At 35.3% G+C, this 27230-nt stretch overlaps 1 protein-coding gene across 1 annotated transcript; it reads left to right on the forward strand.

The window, feature by feature from the left end:
- The first annotated feature begins 210 nt into the window (after positions 1-210).
- LOC135155689 (N-acylneuraminate cytidylyltransferase-like) lies at positions 211-25100 on the forward strand. The gene is made up of 8 exons (XM_064105601.1): positions 211-490; positions 9099-9251; positions 9854-10012; positions 17157-17295; positions 17932-18119; positions 18470-18556; positions 20600-20737; positions 22893-25100. Exons 1-8 carry the CDS (start codon positions 334-336, stop codon positions 23090-23092), a joined length of 1221 nt encoding a protein of 406 aa, XP_063961671.1. The 5' UTR covers positions 211-333; the 3' UTR covers positions 23093-25100.
- The last annotated feature ends 2130 nt before the right edge of the window (positions 25101-27230 follow it).

Raw genomic sequence — 27230 nt, forward strand, 5'->3', positions numbered from 1 at the left:
CGGCCCCTGTATAGACTTAATGATCGAGCAGAGCGTGAAAAAAAATCATCTTAAAACTGTGCTATATGCATAAAATATTAGCATCGGATCATTAGGATCAAGAAGACCCCCCCCCCCCCTTCCGGTCCCCTTTTATTGTTTAGGGGGTAGGGGGAATTCCCTGGATTGACGGAGCTTTTTTGTAAACGCAATTAGTATTGACGCCCTCTATGTTTGATCGGGATCGGTGTAAAGGCAGCCACCTCGAATCTACTTTGTTGGCATCATCTGATCTGTTTTTATCTAAATTTAGCCTGTTTAAACATTTTTACATCGAAGGAAAACAACTTCACGATGTCTGATTGCGGGGATTCTAATCGGAGGGCCGGACATTTTGCCTGTTTGATCCTTGCTCGCGGTGGGAGCAAAGGTATTAAACTGAAGAACATCAAAGCGCTCGCAGGACAGCCCCTCATCGCGTGGGTGCTTCGCGCCGCCGTAGATTCGGGAGGTAAGTGCCCTAACTAAGTGGGTATCGATGAACGAAGTCTGTGAAACGACTCCCAGAAAAAGAAAACGGAGGAATGTGAATGAAAAGAAAACTGAAAGTATGTGCAGTAAATTGCTGATAGCACGAGAAATTCTGTGAAGCCATGTTTAATTGCCATTTTATCATCATATGTTCATCAGTGTTGAAATTACCGAATACCGGCACTTAACTTGATGGGGTGTCCAAACTTCGCGTACTTTTCAAAAATATTCATCAGGCTTAAATTTTTTCACAAAATATTCATAATTTATACAAAACCAATTTAAAAAATAGTTACCACATTGACGGCAAGATCGTAAACTATAAAATCATAGACGAAAATCTAAAGTAGGTCAAGGGGATTCGCCGGTATCGCGATCTCAAAATTCTATTCCGATCGGCGAATGCGCGCTGTGCTGGAAAAGCGTTCAGAAAAAGTGTGACCTAACTTCATGGACCAAAGTTTTTGTAGACATTTAAACAAAAACTCAAGCTCAAAAAGTGAAATATTTATATCAGATTGATAGCAAAGTGCTATAGAATCGGTTAGTACCACATTTAACTCATGTTTTTGATGATTTCTGCTTGCAAAATGGTGATATCATGATGCTTGTTGAGAATATCAGATTTCTTCAAAACGGGCGCTAAACGTGACAAATTTGCCGATCTTTTGCCAATATTTTCATGAATACTGAACTCATCCTAAAGAAACTTACACCAAAGGGTAATTTTAGGTCGCTTTTCACGTTGATGATGTCAGATTTTAAGGATATTGGCTAGTTTTTTAGATAATGACCGTCCGCGAAGTATGGACACGCGCGAAGTTTGGACTCACTGCCATAAGTTATTGTTAATTTTTTAGGAAGCAATTTTGAAAAAAATTGGCATGATTTCACATCGCATTTTGTCCTGCTTGTTTACAGATTCCTTTAATGTTAACAATGTTTATTTTATTGCTATTTTTTTCTTCATTTTCATTAATTGTTAAATGATTATTTAATTTATTGTTTTTCATTCAATCATTAATCAATGTTAATAATAATGACATGTTCATTCAATGTAATTTTTAATTGTTTGTTTCTTGGCACTCAAACGTATTGCGAGTTTAGTATTACTATTTGTATACTAACCTCGCACCATGATCCGCGTTTGGCAGTGGATTTCTAACTAGTGGGTTGCGCGTGCTGGGATCTCACTTCTGGTGTCCACAACACACGACTTCTATGGCTTGATTTTTCTTAGACAGCTGGCAGCCGTCTGTTTCGAGGAGTTTTTTAAATTTTTTTTTTTATTTCTCCTCGTACACAGACGGCTCGCTAGCGTGCAGCCACCATTAGGGGACTTGCAATGCAAAATCCCCCCATCGGGGCTCTTCAATTTTTGTCTTTAATGAATAAAAATTTTGAAAATTAACACGACCAAAATGCAAATTAATATTCCCTCTTGGCATTAATTGCCAAAAAACGGAGAAAAATCAAGTTAAAAGGAACAAAAACAGTGACTTACCTCGGCTGTCGCGTAAATTCACTTCCCTGTTTTATCCGATCTTAAGTACATAAACATATTGCCATTGAGTCCCCTGTACAGATCGCGCTAGAACTTCGGTCTCTGTATTTGGTGAGTAAAGCCAACGGAGTTCAGCTGAACAACCAACATAACAGAGACCGAAGCTTTTGGTCTAGATTTTTCTATGCGTGGCGGCATGTAATGAACCCTTTGGTGGTTTCTTCTTGGATGTTCTAATCAGTAATCTAACTTACAATTTTATCCAGACCATGAAATTGAATAGGAAGTTTATCAAATTAGAACAGAATTTGTACTAAGAGGAATCCTTTTCATATTTCTTAATATATTATTTCACTTTATTTAAACTCACATGAAAATTATTCCAATGAAATATTGAATGCGTTGCAGCGTGACAGGAGATGTCAACTTATTTCACAAGCCACGCCAGCACAGTACGCGGTGCTGCACAGTCAATCATCACTGCAACACACACCAAACAATATACTCGGGCAGAGTCACAAAAAATCCTAATTTCGCCCTTCAATTTGTGGGATCCGCGATCCACACCATGGGCCTGCTTCATTAAATGACCAGTCTTCGGTAGAACCGTTCTACGTAAGGACAAGATATCGCTCAACTGGTTCACAAAGCCGATTTGGGCGACAAAAAGAATGGTCCTTGGAAAGACACCTCCAGACATGTCCTACGTAGGCATGATCTTCTTTGCACACCGCCCGCCACCGTTGGCATTGAGAGAAAATGCATTTACGGCAAGCCACACTGACATACATGTATCACCTTTTAACATTTTTTTTGGTCATTCGATTGTACTATCTGATTTTATCCGGGATGGCTGCAAGTTATTTTTGTTTATATGGGGGCTGTCATCACTTTCAGTTCGTCAAAACTGATGTCATTTTATCTTCTCTGGTGTAATCTAGGCCAAAATAATTTTTTTGAATATATTTTCTTTTATTTTCTCACATTTTTCCCCTCTTTTTCCAACCCCCTTTCCAGTTTTTTTAAACCAAACTTGAAATATCATAATAGATGGCAATCACTCATGCTTTATCATTTGATAACATGAAACCAGATTTTTTAAAAGAAATTATGTATGGTGAAGAAAACATGTTTATAACGTTCAGCAAAATTAAAAATTAAAAAAACAAAACACAATACAAAACTAAGATGTTACTAAACATGCTCATTTATTTATTTTTGTTTCATTTTCAATGTCATTTTAATTATTTTTTGCTGAGATTGATTTTAATTAATTAATAAAAATCGTTGGGTTTTGTGCTAACTTGAGATGATGAATTAAATTTAAAAAATCTGTGGTAACAAAATAGCAAATTGAATTTAAAATATAGATTACGCCTATTGTTTACGAAACCATCGCAATCATTACAAATGAAGATAAGTTCATTGTACCTATAAAAGAAAAGGTTATGGATAGTCCATACAAAAAGGCGCATTTTAAATCGAAGGGTAGGCCCTATGTCATGTTAAAGCAATTATGTACGTCTCGACTCCTTAAGTTTGAAATGTTGAACATATGTTTTTATATTCTTGAAGCTTATGTTCTTATATTAACTTCTGTGAAGTTATCAAATTTAAATATGACCAACGTTTATGATCATTATTATTTTTAGAATTGTTTTGTAAATAGTATTTTTTCCATTGTGGATTGATTTCACACATTTTTCTATTATTGCAAAGCACTTTACCCACTTGACATGTTTGCAGCAATTTTGATATTTTGCTTGTCTTCGTTTACTTTTCATGCAAAGGTATGTTTATGCTCTATTACTCACATTTGTATTTCTTGCGTTATATCTGACAAATAAAATAAATTCGATTTTTCACACGCAGCCTCTCATATTTTTCCTTTTTTTCATTGGACACGTTGATTTTGTTTACTCCACTCAATCCTATTTTTACCTCAACAAATAACATTTAAAGCATAATTTGCAAAAATTATCACTATGAATAAGTATTTTATATAAAAATTCAGAATATTGAACTATTACAATGTTTTTTTCCCCTATTTACCTCATAAAGTAAGCTCCATACATCAATTCTACAATCAGTACTGGTAATAAAAAAACATATTTGATCTTCATCATTACGAAATAAAAGGTTCAGATGACAATGAAGACTAAATATTTTTCTGATACTTACAATGTTGCAAACTTAGAAGAGAAAATTGCCTTCGTGAAACAGAAACCACTGATTTTTCGCCAATCTTCCTATCTCGGAAGAATGATATTTGGACGTTCCTACATATCGCTCATCTCGTCATGAAACAGGCCCCATATTTACATTGCATGTGGTAACTTTAGTTTTAAGAAACAGGGTCACCGAAAAATGCACTAAAATGAAAAAAATCTGTGATTTTGTTCCGAGCTTGCAAACTTATTTTCGCACAAATTTAGGATCAAATCTTCAAAATGACAAATAAAATTGCAAATTTTTCTGTATCAATCAAAGTTATGGTGAGACCTGGTGCCGTGCAATATCTTGAAAAATAGTACCTCTGGATATTGAAGTTTGAAACTCGATGCACATTTTTCTGAAGCTCCTCGCCCATGATTCTAAAAAGTCCACTCGGTTACACGTCGGAAATCGACGATGCATGGATGTAAAAACTGCTGCTGCACTGGCCTGGCTGTCTGTCGGAGAGCTATATCGCTCATCTCTCGTGTACTTTCAACGCTATCATTCATGTTTAATAGTCTGACAGCACATATGCGAAGCTAGCTATAGTCCTATACTAACCTCGCACTATGCACTAGCCAGGCTCCTAGAGAGTAAAAACATCCACTAAAGTGTGCTTACTCTTCACGGAGTCAGGGCCTGTGTCTATATGATGTGTGTAGTGATTGAGCAAAAATGAAACTTTTACCTCTCCCAATCATGAATCCAGCCTTAAATGGCTGATCATTCAATTATTTTTACTTTAATATAGGCCTATTTAAAAAAAATATATATTTTAAAAATAATTATTTTAAACAGGATTTAGAAGATTGGGTTCGACTCACCATTGTATGAAATTGTATACTCCGCCAGATGTAATTGAGCTGATTGTAGCGGACAATAGCATTTGCGACCAATTACGGTGTTGTCAAAAACATTACAATTTTAAAAGGAAAACTTTTTTCTAAATTTCTAATTATAATAAAAATAGGCCTAATTATTAAAAATGTTGATTTTTATCTTTAAATGAAGAGTCTGCTGTATTAACAAAAAAGAGTAAGTTGTGAGGTCTAATTAATCAATTAAAATCATACTTTTGAAAATAATCCTCTCTTCCTCTTCATAATTTGCAAAAAAATCTATATTTTTAGAATGTAAACTCTCTGCTTGACAGCTGAGTATTTTATAAAACCCAAATTAACTGTGACATCATGTTGTGTAAATCTAAGCGTTGTGATTCCAGAGGTTTGTACCTGTAGAGGAAACTTGAGTGATTTTTCTGCTATTGTGAATTCTTTTTTTTTCTTTCAATTTATATGTCACTGACAATGTCACTGACAAGTGCTTAAACGGGTGGAAGGTTTTGTGATTTTTGGGGGAGCTCTTATGGCCTAAATCTCTATGTCAGGGAAAGTTATGATTACTTTAAATATAATATCTTTTAAATCTTATGTATTTGATTTAGATTACACAGTTTGAAAAATGTAAATCTAATTTCTTAATATATCTCATGAAAATGTAACCAGGTATGGCAAAACCCACAAGAGTCACTCTCTGTGATTTACAGTAGGAATACATTAAGAGTTTAAATTACATTAACTCTTAAATATATTGTATTTATTTGTTGTATTTATTTTAATTCATGTATGCATTTATTATTTTGCATTGTATATTTGAATATGTTTACATGGTGAATAAATTAAATTGAATTGAATTGAGTTGTTTTGGTCAGAATGGTCAAATAATTTTTTAGTATTTCTTGAAAGAGTTTTTTTTATGGGCTACAGTGTATAAAGAAATCATGTACAGAACAAACCCAAGTATCTCTTTTGATAGTTTTTATTGGACAAATTATTTTTATTATACGCCCGTCCAAGACAGGACGTATTCACGCTCGGTGTCCGTCTGTCTGCCTGTCCGTCCGTCTGCCCAATAACTTTTCCTTGTAAACGCGATAACTTCAGTTTGACTTAACCTAGGCTCATATAATTTTGTGTGTATAATACTAGAATGGATTCCAGAAAGTCTATGGATTTCAAGGTCAAAAGGTTAAAGGTCAAGGTCACAGTGACATGTTTTCATCTTACCCTTTTGCAGTCCTTGTAAACGCGATAACTTCAGTTTAACTTAATCTAGGCTCATATAATTTGGTGTATGATACTAGCATTGATCCCAGGAATCCTATTGATTTTTACGTCAAAAGGTCAAGGTCACACTGACATGTTTCCTTCTTACCCTTCTGAAGTCCTTGTTAACACGATAACTTTAGTCGAACTTTACCTAGGCTCATATAATTTGGTGTGTATGATTCTAGCATAGATCTCAGCAATTCTGTTGATTTTGAGGTCAGAAAGTCAAAGGTGAAGTCACTACCTTCTACTTTTCTTGCTTGACCAATAAATCCATTTTCTGTGTTACACTCGGGTGTATTATGTGCTCGCCTTAGCAACACTCTTGTTTCATTTTTAGATTATTTTCCAGTTTGTTCTTCCTGAATACCAAAGTATTCCTCTAATTTTGAACCCTAATTAATTAACTAAAAAGGGGATATATAAGATCTTTCATTGGTGCTTCTTCGTAATCAAGAACAAGATGTGTCTAATAATTAGTGTGGCTAATTTGGAGCTAATTAAACGACCCCTTCTAGGTTAATTTGAATGAATACTATTTCTTCCCTTTTTTTTCACCTTGCACAATAGTGTGAAGTTTCAATAGACTGTGCGCTTCAATAGATGTGTGCTCCAATAGACTTGTCAAATTTAATCCCTCTTTTCTAAAAAGTAACATTCTATGGTAGTCATTAGTCATTGTTCTCTCTGTAATGAGGATTAGGAATTATAGCAGTGAGTTTAATACTGTATGATTTTGAAGCTGAGTTACTTCTCTTCCAGTAGGAATTTATAACTGAAAATGAAAATCATTTCTGGTCACTTTTTGCAGGTTTTGCCATGCCTTATCACAAATACATTGTTCAATGAAATAGATATATTCTATAGGAATAACAGCAGTCATGAATTTATTGTAACAGGTCAGAAAATATATGTACAAGAGAGAGAGATATATATTTTGAGTAAAACTGATCTGTTGAGAAGGTCCCTGAATGCATTGAAGCATTTGCATTGTCCCTGAAAGTATTGTATTGAAGTCATCCCTTTCAATCAAAAATACTTCTGAGGAGATCCCTTCAGGGAAGTTCTCCTTGACCTTGGGTCAGTGAGGGTGATCTTGGGATAGCTTTCTTGATAGCTTGCTTGACACATGACCAAATGAGAGGGAAAGAGACTGACCACCCTCTTGCTTTGGGGAGGTCAAGATTTTAGTTACCCGGTACATTTTTGATGATCTATATTTGAAGGTGGTTTGATTGGTCTTCAGACTGTCAAAAGCTGTGTACATGTATGGGTGGTCGAACCCTTGATTCGTTGACGATGCTATGTATGTGACTTTCAATCCGCATGTAGTTTTGTCCTCCTTGAGAACTCGAGAGGGGGTTGATCTACCCTCAAATTAAATGCCACATAAACGTGTATATGACTGTGTCATGCGTCATTTATACCTGCTGTCACATTATGAACCAATCAAAGTTTAGTCCATTTCTCATTCCTGGCAGTATATAAGTCATTAAAACAAATGGAAAATATCAAATAATTGAGAAATTAGAAACTAATTGACACATCACTAACAGTTAACCCTTACTCTCCAATGTCGGCGGAGGTGCAAAACTTTGGAAATTATACAAATCTATAAATATTTTTTTTACACATCCCTATTCCTTTATATTTGTCAGAGTATTTCTTTTATGTGAATTGTGTGCATTTGCATATTCATTCTGCCTGGAAACTAAACACTTTGAAACAATCATGTATTTTGCAAGGGATTCATGTTAAAATCTCCTCCTGGTTTTCAACTCGCCTGTATCAGAATTTAGAAGATGAATCCAATGTCTGCTAGTCAATTGTAGATTACAAGCAAATAAACAAAATAACACAAAAGGGAAGCTCAGAGAAAACTGTTCATTATTTTCCTGCATGAAATTGAACAGAAACATATTACCTGCAGTGCTGCCCCATCCAAAGACAATGGTTTGCAATGTGGATTAATTACAAAAACATATTGCAGTTTTAACTTTACCATTGTCATAAAATTTTCTATATTAATTTCATCTGGCAAATTTGACCTACTTACATGCCAGATTGGCTACAAAATTGATTATCATTGATCTTGTTTTATTGCAGTTTTATACACTGTATTTTGACTTGTTTTATTCTGCTTATTTCTGTTTTCGGTAGTGATATGTGCTTCTTGGTTCATGTACAATACATGTACAAATGAACAATTCACTTTGGGGACATGTAGTTTACTAAATTATGTGCATTGCGATGTCCTGGCGATGAAGCCGATGATCATGGTTTAGTAAAGGCTATCAAGTTGTCATTGGCACATAAAAAAATGAAGTCAATAATCAACAAAATCAATACTGATATTGTCACTGGAAGTGTTAAACAATAAAATTTGAACATTCTGAGGATAACTCAGAATAAGCTGTCTTTAAAAAAAATAGAAATATGATCACATATGGTCACAACCTATAATGTCTGAAAAAAGTCCCCTTAATATGTTCAAAGAGAACTCCTTCTTATTCATTACTCAATAATCAAGCTTTTCCTAAACTTCTAATTTGTTACGTTTTGATGTACAAGGTTTTAACAGCCCAATGACAGTATACTGTACAGTTTATACATGTATGGCAACATTTAGTTATACTCACCAATTATCTGAATTAGCATACCATATATACAAACATTGGCCACCTCTAAAATTTTGTGTCATTGTGTTTTAAGTGCTCTAGAACAATTTGATGAACAAATCTGTAAAATCATGATTTCAGAATTTGACAGCGTGTGGGTGTCGACAGATCACGATGGTATTGCCAGAATATCTAAGGAATGGGGTGCTCAGGTACACAGGAGAAGCCCACATACCTCCAGAGATCAAGCCACTTCTATCGAGGCTGTTCAAGAATTCCTCATAGAACATCCAGGTAAGAATGGCCGTGACGTCTTTAATAGCTACTATGAATAGCATTAGCATTTAGTGCTGGGAGAGCCAAGATTGATCCAAATCATCCAATCAATCTTGACTACTGTATGGGAAGCATTTCCAATTTGTTCAAGAGTCAGGTAAGTGTAATATATGTGCTTGCCCTTTGTATGAATTCAAGGAGCATAGTGATTAGTTAAAAATATGAGTAAAATAGGAAAGCCTTGGCATAAGACTCGTTGTGGACAACCAAAACATGAATTGACTCTCGTTACAAGCTGTTCATGGAGTTACATGTACAAGAAAGAATACTCTCTTTCTTTATCTCTCTTTCTCTTACCTTTCAATATAACATTCTCATTTATTACTTTATCTCTTTTAAAACCAACCACCCTTTTCAGGATTCTGTCTCCGTGTACAACTGGTGTATGGCAAAAATCCTTCATGTAACCCTAAAAAGCTACATATCCATGTATGTATGTACTGTATACCCTTGAGGAATTGAAACTTTATAATTACATTTTAAAATCCCATCCATCTACACCACTGGGTAGAAGGGCTTCTTGTCATCTTTTCACTGTTATTCTCCCTTTTTTTCGACAGAGGTAAAATTTGTGGGCCAAGTCCAGTGTACATCACCATGCCTGCACCCGTCCCACCTCCAGAGGGCGTGTCACATGATCAGGAATATGGGCTTTGACTCTGTGTTTGCTGTTACTCGGAGGCACCTCTTCAGATGGACGGAGACCCCCGTAGACAAAGGTAGGCTGATAGAATATAATATTGCACACTGCATCCAGTACAGTCCATTGCATGTTTGGTAGAGCACCTTTACTTTGTTGCGAAGCACTTCATTATCTTTTCCACAACATGTACATGGCTTACATTTCCGTATTCTGTCTTGTTTTACCTTGAAGTTTGTTTCACGTTTGTTTAATTTAGTTTTTTGTTTTTAAAGAAATTATTATTCTTATCTCTATTTAATTTTATTCTTTGGTACTTGCCGCATCCATGCCATATACTGAAATTTATTTTATTTCATTTTATTAACGATTGATATATCTTAGGTAAGTGCATTTTAACAAGCCTTTTTATGGCTTTTTGTGCATGCCCAATTTCCATTCATTATTCTGGTAAATCTATATTTTTGTCTCACCTGCATAGCAGAGTGAGACTGTAGGCGCCGCTTTTCCAACGGCGGCGGCGGCGTCAACACCAAATCTTAACCTAAGGTTAAGTTTTTGAAATGACAGCATAACTTAGAAAGTATATGGACCTAGTTCATGAAACTTGGCCATAAGGTTATTCAAGTATTACTGAACATCCTGCCTGAGTTTCAGGTCACATGACCATGGTCAAAGGTCATTTAGGGTCAATGAACTTAGACCATGTTGGGGGAATCAACATCAAAATCTTAACCTAAGGTTAAGTTTTTGAAATGTCATCATAACTTCGAAAATATATGGACCTAGTTCATGAAACTTGGACATAAGGTTAATCAAGTATCACTGAACATCCTGCTTGAGTTTCACATCACATGACCAAGGTCAAAGGTCATTTAGGGTCAATGAACTTAGACCATGTTGGGGGAATCAACATCAAAATCTTAACCTAAGGTTAAGTTTTTGAAATGTCATCATAACTTCGAAAATATATGGACCTAGTTCATGAAACTTGGACATAAGGTTAATCAAGTATCGCTGAACATCCTGTGCAAGTTTCAGGTCACATGATTAAGGTCAAATGTCATTTAAGGTCAATGAACTTTGGCCAAGTTGGGGGTATTTGTTGAATTACCATCATAACTTTGATAGTTTATGGATCTGATTCATGAAACTTGGACATAAGAGTAATCAAGTATCGCTGAACATCCTGTGCAAGTTTCAGGTCACATGATTAAGGTCAAAGGTCATTTAAGGTCAATGAACTTTGGCCAAGTTGGGGGTATTTGTTGAATTACCATCATAACTTTGAAAGTTTATTGGTCTAGTTCATAAAACTTGGACATAAGAGTAATCAAGTATCACTGAACATCCTGTGCGCATTTCAGGTCACATGACCAAGGTCAAAGGGCAATGAACTTTGGCCATAATGGGGGTATCTGTTGAATTACCTTCATAACTTTGAAAGTTTATGGATTTGATTCATGAAACTTGGACATAAGAGTAATCAAGTATCACTGAACATCCTGTGCAAGTTTCGCGTCACATGATCAAGGTCAAAGGTCATGTAAGGTCATTGAACTTTGGCCATTTTAGAGGTAACTATTAGATTGCTGTCATTACTTTCAAATTTTAGAGATATAGTGTATAAAATGTGGATATATGGGTAATCAAGTTTCACTGACAAGTTTTAGGTCTCATGATGAAGGTCAAATATCAATGAACGTAGTATTGTTTCATTATATGAATGGTGTTTTTTTGTGAATAATTATTTGATAGTAATTTTCAAAGTCAGCACTGCTGCTATATTGAATCGCGTGATGCAGGTGAGACCGCCAGAGGCATTCCACTTGTTATAATTATGTGCCAACCATAATTTTATCATCACCACTATTTGTTTCAGTCATGTTCTGTTGATACCTTTGCTTTGTTTTATGTTATATATTCTTTGTGTATATATAATTCTGTTCTCATTTTGTTCTTTTTAATGAATTTGAAAATGAATACTGAATTGAATTGAATTAAATTAAGAGAGAGAAATTGAGAAATGAAAAGATTGAAAAGTTCAATTATAGAAAAACAGGGCTACCAAGTCTCCCTGATTGTCAGTTGGCTGATTTTTAGTGAAAACCACAGTTTTTAAAATCCATGTCTCCCTCATTTATACATTGATTGATTTCTTTCATTGAATTGAGAAAGGTCTCCATTCTTCCTCAGTAAATTCTCTGAAAGTGAATAAATAACTTCTTGAACGGGTCCACCAAAGTAGCAGTCTTCAGGAAAGTTGGTAGCTTGTTCCAGTTCTTTTTAATACTTGTCTATGATTTTATAGTTGTTACCATTTATTTTTTCCAGATGATTTTTTTTTTTTTAAAGTTTTATGTCTGTATTTTGATTGCTACATGTATGTGTTTGTGCCAAGTTATTTTGTTTTATTTTTTTTTCTAATTGAGTTCATGACTTTCATTTAAAACATTGTCACTAAAAATAAAATTCAATGGGGGGGGGGGTCATTCAAAACATGAGAAATGTTTAAGTTTATACCTTAAAATGAATTGTACTGTAGCAGGATATTTCTATTTCCTAATTTTGAATAGAATTATAGACCAGACCGATGCGATGATTGAAGCAGAATTAAATTCCCCACACGACCTTACAGTGGTAGTATGGTAGGAATCCTCAATGAGAGGAGAATATGCAAATATACGCTCATAATTTACTGTATTAAAACAGACATTTTATTGTCAGAAATTGCTTATGTCCATCACCGGTATTACTAACTTTGCTTTCCATGGTACTATTTAGGTGGTCTGTCTCTGACAGATCACCTCTTAATTTCGTCAGAATTTTCCTTCTTTATTTATTTATTCTTAGCACCTATGTTTGTCGCCAAATTTTCTCCGAATTGGCTGAATCAAATTGGCTAATTTTTCTGTCATGAATACATAGAGTCTATCATAGAGACGGCATACTAAGCTTTTCAAGGTCATCTGGTCATGATGACATCATCTACGCGCCATTTTGTAAAATTCTTAATTTGATTATATCAACATAACGGATCATCAATAATCAATCATATTTACATCAAATAAACTTTAGGTCAAAGGTCGTCTGTCAATGTCATCAAAGGTCATGTAAAGGTCATGTCGCGCGCGGCAAAGCTAAAAAAATTCTCAAAATGGCCTATAAAATTTTTTGGGTACGTTTCAGGTCATTTTAAGCATTTCAACATTTTGCGCGCGCGCATTTTCGTGCGTAACAGCGTTACGCAGCATAAATTCTCTGTTTTTTCTATGCTTATCTATTATTGATATAAAAATTGATACCTCGATCAGCTCTCTGCGATCATTAATGAGGGAATGAGCACCCATTAAAATTTGCAGTACGCGTGCGCGCGAGCTCTTTCCATAGGCTCTATATGGGCAAAAACATGCCTATTAAAAATTCACTGTAGCTCTTCAGAACGAATGGGGACCCCTAATTTTTCCTCACTCTTGGATATAGTCAATATCTCATTTTGGAGATTTTGTGATGACGTCAAAATTACGTTAGAAGTGAAAATTACATATTTTCGCAACATACGTCAACGTATTTATTTATATTTGGCTGTATCTTTGTTATTAGTGGTCGGTTTTCTCCTAAATTTTGATATGATGTAGTCGAAAAAATTCTCTACAAATAACGTGTGAATAATTTTCACTTCGACCACAGCATCAATGTGTTATGACTTGTTTAAGTTTTTGCAAATTTTTTCTGGACCTAATTTTTGAGAATTTTTTAAGGAAATGTTTTATTAATCAATTGTATGGTCTTACTGAAAATTTCAAGCCCACTTGCTTTGCGTTTTATTATGTAGGACATTTTTTGTAATTTTTCCGGAACTTTTTATGTGGTCATTTTCACTTTGTAAAACATCATTTAATGAATTTTTTATTAAACACTGCAATATTGAAATGCTATTGGGGTGAAAAATTTCATTTTGGACATTTTGCGGAATTCCCAATTTTTTTTTCTATTTGGTCAGTTTTACTAAATATAACGTATGATATAACAAATTTTCAGGTACCTTCTGTGAAATGAAACATTGTGCAATTTAGTTCATTACACATTTTTTACGAAATTTTGCGGGAAAATCGCCGGTATTTGAATCTTTTACCTGACTTTTTTCATTAAAAATCATCAAGAAAGAATTTTCAAGTAGATGTCAAAGTCATACACAATTAATTAATGGATATTAAAAATTCTTGACGGAAAATATGTGAAATGTTTAGAAATTTGCAGAAATTTTGCAAACTTTTACCAAAAAAAATCTACATAATTCTTTTATCAAAAACATCACTGATGAGTTTTGAAGTGAATGCTGTGAAATTGTAGCATTGTGAAACTTCTCATTTAAAATTATTGAAATTTAGCAGAAATTTTGAATAAAAATATGTAAGATATTTTAGTTTTCAAAAAGTATCACCTATGAATTTTCAATTATTCTGTGAAATCAACACCCACTGACATTGTGAAAATTCTTGCTTGAAACTTAATTGAAATCTTGAAAAAAAGATTGCTGACAGTACAAAGAATTTTTTAAAGATTTTGCATTATAAACATCAAACCGTCGATTAGAAATTAGCTGCTGTGAAAATTAAGGCGGCTTTCATCGCGCAATTTCGGAAAGCCAATTTCGGTAAAATCGTCTGAAATTTTTTAGGAGTTTTTAAGGCGTTTTACGTGCTCCAAACTTTATTTTGGTAATTGCCGTATTGCATTATCACCAACATATCTATAATCATCACGATTGTCATCGCCACATTAATAATCATATTTAGCAATGGTCAAAATTTACTTCCATGATGTCTATGATCAAGATTGTCAAATAGATCATATCTAAATGATTCATTTCATACATTAGCCGACACTTAATGAAAAATCATGACAGACCACCTAATTCGTCCTCATGACGAATCAAAATCTAGTTTTATTACTATTTTTATTCATACAGTGTGTCACTGAGAGAAATAAAGAAAGGAGGCAAGACTTTATTACAGTAATTTCTGCTATGATTTTATTTTCCCTTTTTAAAGCTCAACACATGGAAAATTCAGCTTATATTCACTACATGTACCTTTACAGGTTAAAGTAACAGCTAGTGCATGCATATTTAAATTTTGGTATCACCACTGTTATTTCTTCCATAATGCATCCAAGAAATAGGAAAGAAGTAGGGTCGTTTTATGTTTTATCAAGAAGTAATTCTGTATACGAGAAAAATACGTTATTAAATGTTAATATTCAGGAGGGAAATTATCTGAAACTTTATTTGTTCTTGACACTCTGTATCTTCTGTACATGTACATGTATTTTGTTGATTTTGTTTGGGTGATCACTAGTGATCTTTATGGTATTGTCTAACAAAGTGCTTCGAGTATGCCTAACAAGAGATAATGCATTAACTTGGCAATGCTTTGAAACTCATATTCCGTTGAAAATGTTCTTTTCCAGGCTTGAGCATGCTTCTGCAAACTTTTGCGTTCGCTTTTGCAGACATTATAGAGTTTTGTAAGTACCAATAAGTCTGAATTTGTATAGGTTCACGAACAACTCCTGAGGCCACTTGAGGAAGTAGGGGGGGGGGGGTGTCATCAGGAAGGGGATCCTGTGAGGAGAGATTAGGATAGCCGTCTTCTTGAGAATCTAGATCTAGAGGAATTTTCCTCCAGAGAGGAGGAAATCTTCGGTGTTCAATTTCAAATCCATATCCTTCTCCCCTCCTGTTTCTCATTCTCATCCTCTTCTTTCCCCTCCATCATCTTCTCTACTTTTTCTCCCCCACCAAATCCTCTTTCTTCTGTCTTTTCATCCAAATACTCTCTATATCTGTTCTTATACATTACTTCATAGATGCTTTAACTTATCAATTATTTATTTATCATGTTCATTTCAATGTTCACTTCATCGGTGTGTCGCTGCATGGAACAAGGATAAAGATGCCATACTACACACCCCTATTGAGAGATTGATCATTGAAAATACTGTTATGAGCATTGTCCGATTTTTTTTTTTTTTTTTTTTTTGCTTTGTAATACCTTGATGTTGTGGTGGTAGCAGTTGTGATGTTAATAATGGTGGATAACTGGATATTTTGTTGATGTGGTGGAGCAGTCAGTGGCAGTGAATGAGATGATGGCGGTAATGGTGGTGGTAGTTGTTATATGGTACATGTATTCATGATAATGGTGGTAGGGTGGTACTGTATAATGGTGGAGGTAGTGATGGTGTTGCTACTTGCGGTAGTTTTAGTTTTGATTGTTGTATTGGTGGTGGTGGTATAGATGAGGGTTTTGGTTATGTTGATGGCAATGGTGATGGTATTGCAGCTGCTGGTTGTGGCGATGGTGGTAGCGGTGGTGGTCTAATTATCTGAGAATTCCTCTAAATGGTTGTAGAAACTTTCTTTCTTTGGTAACATCGAAGAACGCTGATGCGGAATAAGGTTAGCATTGATGGTAAAATTATGATAACAAATTAACAGTATGTTATAAACAGTGTCCTGGGCCTCGTAGCTCAAAGGTTAGCAATTAACCATACGCTTGATTTTAATTACTAATTGTACATTGTAGTCAATGCAATCTTTCTATCTTTCATTCCCTGGATGATGTTTTATAAAGCTGGTCATGAGTTTAATAGCTCTAGAGACTTTATACAAAACTCACACATGACTGATGACATATACTTGTGCTAAATCAGTTAACTCAACTTTTCTCTCATGTTTTCTGCAACTGAAGTTTCCCACAATCCTAATCAAATTTAGATGCTTTTTAAACAACAATCATTCTAATCTACAAAGTTTTGATTTCAACTATAGCTGCAGGAAGAAAAATAATCATGAGTCTGATGTAGCACAGCATGTTCGAGTCATTTGTAAAATCATTCATACTTTACAAACAGATTTTTTAACACACCCCAGGTTGGTGTTTCATAAAGCTATTCATAAGTTACAAGTGACTTTATGAATGACTGGTGATCCTTTCTTAGGTGTAAATCAACATCAATGAAAATTCAGCATACATATCATTTACCACAAGAAAGGATCACCTGTCCTTCTTAAAGTCGCTCCGACTCACTCGTAACTTACAAAAAGCTTTATGAAACATCCACCTGTTGTAGTATGTATTGATGCTCGTATAATATCTATTTAATAGCAGGTTATTATAACCATTGCCATGACAACGTAATTGTCTTGTGATATACAGATGTAAGTACGAAGGCTGAGAACCTTAACCCTGCAAAGAGACCTCGTAGGCAAGACTGGTCTGGTGAGCTCTACGAGAATGGATCCTTCTACTTTTCAACAAGAGAGCTTTTGATGGATGGACTTTTCCAAGGTGGAAAGTGAGTGAAATTCACAATCTTTCACTCCGATTAATCTAAGAGGAACTTATGAAGGTCAATTTTCAACAAGCTTTGACTTCACTTTGGTCCGCAAATTCTTACCATTTGTTCTGGTTTGTTTACTTCGTATTTGCAATTGATTTTATATTGAAATGAACTTGAACTTAAATTTCATTTGTATGATATACATTGTATATGTACCAAGCATTTGTAATCGCAATTATATATATGTATGTATTTTTGTTTACATGTGTTGTGTGTAAAATTTTAATAAAATTATGTAACATAATTACCTGGCTTTAGAAGAGCAGCTATGATATACTCTGCATTACCGGGATCCAGCCAAATACCCATTTTTATGTACCTCATGTGGGTCCTGTAGACTCCTGTTGCATAAAGTGTTACATTTGTACAAAATAAAACAATCAAAGGCTTGTCCCTAATACATGCTTTTAAGGATGTTCCATGTTTGTGGGCATCACAATCTGTGCATCATGATTTGCACATATTAATGCTATGCACATTGCGTAAATATGCGTATAGATGTCACAATGAATACTTTTATAGTACAGGCTTTATACTGATTGTTATTTGTCAAAAACCTTACCTGTCTTATGAATTTGTTGTTGATTCCAGGGTGGGATACTGTGAAATGCAGCCGGAATACAGCGTGGACATAGATACAGACATTGACTGGCCAATCGCAGAGCAGCGTGTGATCAAGTTTGGCTACTTTGGCAAGACGAAACCCCAAGGAGTAAAGTTGGTGGTCTTTGCAGCTGACGGTGTCCTTATCGACAACCAAATCAATTTTACTGCCACCGGTAAGTGAAATAGCCCCCATTGCCTATTATTTAGAGTGATGTGACTATCATGTAAATTTGTTGACCAACATGAAGATATGAGAGTTTGGCAAAAGTGCGATTGAAATTTCATTATGTGAAAATGCCCTTGAACTAGTGTGATAGATAGTCTTCCGGTCATCTGGCCGTTTGCTATCAAGTGCAGTTGAATCTGTCCATAAAAGATACCACCCATGTAGACAGGCATCATGTTCTTTAGACTGGTATCTGGGGAGAATCATATAAGGGAAACCAAATACAGTTGACTGCCAAATAAGCTTCATAAAATGCATTTTTCTCTGTTTTGAATTTTCTCTTATATCATTTTGTAGGAGATGAGTTCCGTTCTTTTAGCCGTAGTGACACCATTGGTATCAAGCAGTTACGAGATAAAGGAGTGGAGGTCAGGGTCATTGCAGGTATGCGTATGTCATCAAAAATAATAAGCCATAAAAACAAGTACAGTCTTTGCAATGGTGTTTTTGGCAGATAATAAAGAAATTAAACAGTGTTTCCAGTAACCACCAAGTTATAGCAGACTATGATAAAAATGATCTGTTTCAAATAGTAACCGTCTTGCTCGTAGTGATTTCATGGTAAATGCTTGGCATTTCAGAGAATATATGCTATTAGTACCTAGTAAAGATACCTCTTTTCCTCAGTTTTTGCATGGAACTAGAAGCCAGGCACACTTCTAAGTGTGCATATTTATTCTCTTAGTATTTCAGATGGCACGTTTCCTTAGCCAATATTTACCTCTCCCACATGTCACTACCCCAATATTTGCATAGTTTTAAAGGAGAATGAAACCCTTGAAACCAGCTGAATCCATATCAAAGACAAAAATCAAAGAAACATATTGTTGAAAGTTTGAGGAAGATTGAATGAATAATAAGAAAGTTATGAGCATTTGATTATTGAGATCACTAATGCCATGTAGTTCCTCCCATTGGCAATGCGACCAAGATATGTGATGTCACACACGTACAACTCCCTCATTACTTTAGTACTTATTTCTCTTATATTCTCACTTTTATAGAGTCTATCACAAGGTGAGTAGTTCTCTTTATGAGAGGACAAGTACAGAGGTTTCACAACATTATATCATTGATAAATCGTTTGTCATATGATTAGAACATGGAGCTATTATGATTAAAATGAGCAAAAATAGATGTTTTGGGGTATATTTTCAATGTCCAAAAGGGGAGAGTTGTTCATCTGTGACATCATAGATCTTGGTCGCATTGCCAATGGGAGGATCTCCATAGCATTAGTGATCTCGACATTCAAATGCTCATAACTCTTCTATTGCTAGTCCTATTTTACTCAAACTTTTGTTGATCTTATTCTTTGATTTTTCTGCTTTCACAAAAGCTAACTTGCTCCAAGAGTTTCATTCTCCTTTAAACTGAACTTTGTAGCTGAATAGGATTGTCCTAAATTATTCAGCCATTATTAGCTCTATAGAGGTTTCCCTAAACCATATTACTCTTCCCCAATTTGTCTTAAGCTGGGTGTTGATAATCAGACCATATTCAGCTTTTTATACCTTGTCTGTAGATACAGACCCTTATTACAGGACTCCACACGAAACCCTTTACTGGTCCGAACCTTAAATTTACTGGTCCCCCAAAATAAAGAAAAACGTACATGTAAGAAAAGACTTGAGTGTTTTTCGGTGTCTTTTATTGCTTATTGTTACCCCCCTCCCCCCCAAGAAAAAAGAACAGTACACACACAACATAATTCATGAGAGCCATTTCTCAATTTTAGAGAGCTGTTTTTAAGACACCCGAGCTACATGTGTATTTTTATAATCTACAAAAGAGAAGAAAATATCATTTGTATCAGTACTGGTCATGTCAGACCAGTAGACCTATTTCTGAAAAGTTTTTGGACCGACAGCAATTTTTACCGGTCTGGGACCGTCGGATCAGCGCCAGTGTCGCGCGCTGCTTATAAGCACTAATCAAGAATTTGGTCCTAAAGGGATAGCTGATGCTGATAAAAATGTTCCTTCATTTCATTGTGCACATTTTCATTTAAAAAATCATGTTCTAAGTTATTTTTTTGTCAAGAAACAACTAAAAAAAATGTAAATTTTCAGCCTCTTTATGGCACCTCTGCAGTATCCCTGCTTTACATGTGATGGACCCTATGATTGTGTTCTTGGGAGCGTTTCATGAAAGGACCAACAGTTACCGTAGTAACAGTGTTTCTAAGCCAATCAGAATCAAGGAAAGTAGTCAGATTTGACAACTTGTCTGACAAAAATTTTGATGAAATGCTCCCAGATTAACTTGCAGCACAAATGCATGTCAGGTATTTTCCCTATGATTATCGTGTATTGTAGTGTATTGCAAATTATCTACAATGACTCCAAGCTAAATTAGACTAACTTTACAACTACATTGAAGGTTTAAACATTAACTATCTCTTGCAATGAATTCTCAATCTTGCAGATGAGGATAATGATGTCACCACTAAATTGGTGGCTCGGCTTGGAATCAGCATGTTAACTGAAGCCAAAAGTAAGGTGGATCGTTTGAATGAATGGAGGAAAGAACTAGACTTGGATTGGAGTCAGGTTGCTTTTATGGGTAAGTGATGTACTATGGTAAACTACCAATTTGTCTAATGCCATTCCATCATTCAACATTTTGTCTAACAGCCAGTTTGGTCCAGTAACCATTTGGTCCGATAATCACTTTGTCTAATCACCAGTTCGTATATGACCATTTCGTCTTATAACCAGTTGGTCTAATACCAATTTTCTTTTCTTACATTCTGCTCAATAACAATCCAATTATCCCAAATGTTATGTGGACTAAATGACTATTGGACCAATTTGTTATTAGACAGAATGGTGAGTGGACAAATTGGCAGACCATGTAGATAGTGGACGAACTGATAGGTAGACAAAATGGTAGTAAACGAGTCGGTAATTGGACTTATTGGTATTAGACCAACTGGAAATAAACCTATATTATATTATACATGCTAGGATGTGAGGAAATATGAACAGCTTCAAATTAGTTCACAAAAAGGCTATAATAGCCTTTTAATGTTGCAACTCGTGCGATATAAATTTATAGATAATTCAAGTAAGAATAAGGCAAACACATCATCGATTTAATTCTGACTTCAAATCACACTTAAATTATCAGTTGCATGTGGTATATAATACATCACCACCTTGATCAGTTCATGTTCATGGGATGCTGTTACATGTTCAGGTTTTTTAATAACATTAGGCATTGAATATGATGTAAGCTCACAAACACACCTGCCAAACGTCCTGGTTTTATCAGGGTCGTCATGACTAAAAATTGGTTGGTCCTGATTTCTTAAATTTGGTGTTAGAAAAAAAAATGTTGAAAAGTTGCCATAGAGCCATTCATACCCCCAGTCTGCAATACATCTAAAATATCCCAGTCCTTTTAGGGGTACATTTGCTAAAATACAAGAGCTATAGGGTGCACTACCTTCTTGACCACTCTGCCCCTGGACCCTGCTGGAGCTTAGTTGACCCCCTGGACCCCCAGTCATTGGGTGTCCAGATTTAGCATTTTTAATGTTCGCAGGTATGATTAAAGAATGATTCAGATAATTTGTTAAGACATTTAAAGTTCACAGCTTAGTCACCAAACTTGAAGTAAAAAGATATATACAACAAAAAGTTCTGTGGAAAACCATTGGTATATCACAAAATCATATCTCTTTCTGCCACTTTAGTCCATTTAACACAATATTGCATTTCAATATAATAAACATTTCCATAGAGCCTATAAAGAGTTGTCTCAGGCATGTGGCTTGATTAGTTAATTTTTGTGAATTCAGCTGCTTTTAAGTGATGGTATACTTTAGCTAAATGATATAGAATCGGCCAGTAAATATCAGTTGGTGTGAGAGATCGTAGACCGCCACTCCATCAAGTCACAACAAACACAGGATACATCAATTGTGCAATGCACTGTACTGGAGTTGAGCTCTGATCTACATGTACGTGGGCTTGGGAATGGAGGGAAGAGAGATCCGAGAGAGGGAGATAGCAAAAGAGACAGGGATAATAGAGGGGAGAAAGAGAGAAAAAGCAAAAGAGGAATAAGAGGGAGAGGGAAGGGACCCATGTTTGAAATCTGTGGGGCTAGCCACTTGCACTTTGTGTGTTTCCAGTTCATCTAGCTCAGTGCACTGCCATACGGCGCCAGCATGCACATATCACAGGTATTTAGTTTTTCAACTATCTGCACTGCACTGGTGCAAAATAGCCAAAGCTGTCAAGTACTAACTCGGGATTTACAATATATAATTCAATAAAAATGGGTAAAATAACACAACTACTGTTCACTATAGATTATGAGGATGTCGAAACCAGGAATCGAATATCTAATTACATGGGAAAAAAACAGTAAACATCTGAAGGAAAAACAAAACAGCAATGGAAATGCATGCATGCATACTTGTGGATTAGTGGGTTGCCAATTGTGTGACATCATCATTGAGACTGTGTTCGATCACGTAATGTCTTAAGGGGGTGAGAATGGTCTCTTATAATTGCATTTCTCGCTTTTCCTTGACATCTATAAGACTTTTTAGTGACATATTTGTGAATAGCAAGACAAAACTTTTCCATCCATATATAACTTGTCTATAATTATCACTTATCATGAATTTTCTGTGGATGGCTACTTTAAGAATGTCTTTTATGTCTATGGCAAACTGTAAAGCATATCTCCTTTTGTTACTCCCCAGGTCGTGATATTCCAGATCTTGATTGCATGAAGACAGTCGGAATCGGAGGAGCACCCTGCGATGCCCACAGTGACATAACAACTACTGCCAAGTTTGTGGCCAAAGCCGCCGGTGGCAAGGGAGCCGTCCGAGAATTCTGTGACCACTTACTTCTGGTGATGGAGAAGGCGAAATCTGCAGCAGAAAATAGAAAGATATGAAGTCGTACCATTGGGGTGTTGCAGGAAACTAACAGTCAATTACAAACTATTATGGGGTCCTTCAATTCTATCGTATGTATTGCAATTGATTACCGTAGTGATCTGCTTCTTGCCACAAGAAATGGAAACTGCCAATTGCAAAATTGTAACAAAAAATTGCAATCTATGGAAATATTTTCTTGCAACATCCCTATAGGTCCTTTATTGACAATCACAGGAGAAGTTCTTTATAGTATTTTGTTCAGAGGATCCATTACTTTTTTTATATTCTAAAATGGTAAGGGATATATGTATGAACATGCTCTAAATGTTTTAATATGCTGCATTTTATTCCCTATTTTTAATTTTGCACAATTCACAAACCTATCACCACAAATGTATCCTTTTTCGCTATAAAGCCTTTGGTACACTTGGACCCTGTGTCTTAAAACTTGATATATCATAGGTAAGTAACAAGCTATTGAAATCATGGCTTTTGATTGGTTGATTGCACATTTGCCATATGAATTCAGTATCTTTTATCAATGATAATCTTTATTAAATCAGGCCTTGAAGTTTAATCACAATTGTTTATGTACCAACAAATGCAAATACAAAGAAATTGTGAAATATATTTGTGAATGTATGGACAATTTGAAAATGAATGGAATCCCTCCATCATGAATGAATACTATATTGAACCCTAAACTAAACCTAACTGAAATTGATATGATTGATTTGTGATTGATGGTGCATTGCGGCTAATGAAATCACTCTAACCATTGCTCTTGTGTAGCTGTTTTATATTTAATTCAGTAATGTGATATTAAGTTGACATATTTGTTTTGTGCATTGCCAGGCAAATGCACATTGATGTTTGTTTAATGCCACTGAATAATATTGGGATCATCTTTAAATAAAAAACAACCCTCTCCTGCAACTGAAGATGAAACATGTAGTACTAAAAGATGGTACAACTAAAAAGAGTTTGCATGAATCTCCTCCGTCAAGACTGCATATAGATTTTGTGTATATTTATTCAAACCAGTAGATATTAATTATCTAAATAATAGCTGTAAAAACTTACCTTTGATATGAGATTGATATTTTTATTCTTTAAATATTTGATTGGATTCTTTTTCATCACCATTTTAAAACAATTCCCATAGATGCAGTATGGGACTTACAGTTTGGTATTCTAAATATATGTTTATGTATAACTTATCTTTTTATACCACTTTCAAATTTCAAAGGGAGTTTGTTTGAATTCTATCCAAGTACAGGAACTCACATTATTTGGGGAAGAAGAACGAGTGCTTATCATCCATAGTAGTCATTTCTTCTCTTTTTTTTTCTACATTTAATACAATTATATATTCATGCAGGTGACTTTACCTAAGTCAAGTCTTTTGGAACACAGAAATCTGTTTGACTTCATGGAAATCTGTCCTAGAAGAGGTATATCACTTGTTTTAAATAATCTGGTCTAACAAAATTGCTTTGACCTCAACAAATATTTGACTCGTGAAAGGTCAATTACAAACTTTTTGTATCAGCTAGTTTAATGTGTTATTTCCTGAATAGCAATATAATATATTCACCACTGATGTGAGGTGGTGTATTCAGTATCTATCTCTGGACTGAATCACAAGGTCCTAGGTTCAAATCCTGTAATATGACAGGCAAAAAGATAGTAGGATGGTGTAACCTGTTCATACAGCTTCTTACACATGACATCACGCAGGACTGGTCATCCTTTCTTTTGCTAAATCAGAATCTCAATAAGTCATTTTTCCATCAGCAGAAGTTGAAATCGGCTCCGGCTATTAACATGTATATTGAATTTCATTATTCAAGCCTGTCTAAAGCTTTGGTTAACTTAAGGGTCAGTAATGTGAATTTCTATCATGTATCATCTTACACACTGGCGGATCCAAGGGGGGGGGGCAAAGCTGGCCCGTGGGCCCCCCTCCTTTTGAGAGGCACGATTACAATTGGTAATGTAAAAATGCCGTTAAAACAGAAATGTGCCCCCTTTTTGTCTCACCTGCATAGCAGAGTGAGACTATAGGCGCCGCTTTTCCGACGGCGGCGATGGCGGCGGCGGCGGCGTCAACACCAAATCTTAACCTGAGGTTAAGTTTTTGAAATGACAGCATAACTTAGAAAGTATATGGACCTAGTTCATGAAACTTGGCCATAAGGTTAATCAAGTATTACTGAACATCCTGCCTGAGTTTCATGTCACATGACCAAGGTCAAAGGTCATTTAGGGTCAATGAACTTAGACCATGTTGGGGGAATCAACATCAAAATCTTAACCTTAGGTTAAGTTTTTGAAATGTCATCATAACTTAGAAAATATATGGACCTAGTTCATGAAACTTATACATAAGGATAATCAAGTATCACTAAACATCTTGCATGAGTTTCACGTCACATGACCAAGGTCAAAGGTCATTTAGGGTCAATGAACTTTGGCCGAATTGGGGGTATCTGTTGAATTACCATCATAACTTTAAAAGTTTATGGATCTGATTCATGAAACTTGGACATAATAGTAATCAAGTATTACTGAACATTCTGTGCAAGTTTCAGGTCACATGATCAAGGTCAAAGGTCATTTAGGGTCAATTAACTTTGGCCAAATTGGGGTATTTGTTGAATTACAGCCATAAATTTGAAAGTGTGTTGGTCTAGTTCATAAAACTTGGACATAAGAGTAATCAAGTATCACTGAACATCCTGTGCGAGTTTCAGGTCACATGATCAAGGTCAAAGGTCATGTAAGGTCAAAGAACTTTGGCCACGTTGGGGGTATTTGTTGAATTGCCATCATATCTCTATAAGTGTATTGGTCTAGTTCATAAAACGTGGAAATAAGAGTAACCAAGTATCACTGAACATCTTGTGCGAGTTATAGTAGTTTTCAAAATCAGCACTGCTGCTATATTGAATCGCGTGATGCAGGTGAGACGGCCAGAGGCATTCCACTTGTTAAAGTGAAGACCTTTCTTCTTTTTTTTTGCTTGTCCAATTGTTTTGTGGACGAAATATCCTTCTGTTTTTTTGTTAAAAACCTTTCTTTTTTCTTTTTTTTTGCTTGTCATACTTTTCCTCAGGAAAAATGTGCCCCCCCCCCCTTTGGAAAATCCTGGGTCCGCCCCTGATCTTACATTCCAATCTTACAAATTTGTAGCGGCTAGTGAATTTATTTTCAGCTGTTGATTCTTTGTGAAAATTTAAACCTGATTATTTCTTCAATATCTAGTGCCGTTTCTTGGTCCTTTTGGAGGGCTGTAAAGTGATCTTTTTAACACTTATTTTACAATTCTAATGACTTGATATCAGAAAGTTACAGGCATCAATCATTTCTTGAAATTTTAGCCCATTCCATACCTTAGGAGTGATAGATATACATATATATATATATATACATATATATATATATATATATATATATACATATATATATATATTCGTCTTTGTACCTTAGTAGTGAATTGGAAGGGCGCTTTTGGGGGTTTTGTGAGGAAGAATTTAGAATATTTCATTTAGCATAAGGAAGTTTAATTCATGCTCTAACAGTTTAATGAAACAGTCCCCTGGCAGAATTCTTGCATTAAGTTTTAACATTTTGTGTTACAAAGAGATGTATTTTGTACATTAATAAAGCTATGAATAGTGGCAATCTCTTAAAATTTGCATTGTTTCCCTGTATTCATTGTATTGTTTTTTTTTAAAGGTATTTTGTTCATAAAGTGTGAATGAGAATTGAATGATACTCGGCATCAGACGTTCATGAATCCAGAGGGGTATGAGAAGTGCAATCGCCCTCTGTTAGTAGTGAGCACTTTTTATGCCCCCGCAGACTACGTCCGGAGGGGGCATTAAGCATTGCCCCTGTCCGTCCGTCCGTCCGCCCGCACTTGGTTTCTGCGCAATAACTCGAAAAATATTTAATGGATTAAAAAAAAATTTGGTGTGTAGGTATGACACCAAAATACAGGCTAAGTTCTAATTCGGAGTCTGCAGGTTAAAGGTCACAGCTCATTATATATGTGAGTTGGTTCAAAGGTCTAAATTTGTTCATTATAAACTCCTCAAAAAAAGTTTGGAAATCTGACTTTGATCGATAATACCTCTTCGGTTTAAGAAA

This window comes from Lytechinus pictus, chromosome 10 (genome assembly GCF_037042905.1).
Source record: "Lytechinus pictus isolate F3 Inbred chromosome 10, Lp3.0, whole genome shotgun sequence".
NCBI lineage: Eukaryota > Metazoa > Echinodermata > Echinoidea > Temnopleuroida > Toxopneustidae > Lytechinus > Lytechinus pictus.

Coding starts and splice junctions, on each gene's coding strand:
- LOC135155689 (XM_064105601.1), top strand. CDS start 334: ATGTCTGATTGCGGGGATTCTAATCGGAGGGCCGGACATTTTGCCTGT. Junction 491..9,098: donor CGCCGCCGTAGATTCGGGAG/GTAAGTGCCCTA, acceptor TCATGATTTCAG/AATTTGACAGCGTGTGGGTG. Junction 18,120..18,469: donor AATCAATTTTACTGCCACCG/GTAAGTGAAATA, acceptor ATCATTTTGTAG/GAGATGAGTTCCGTTCTTTT.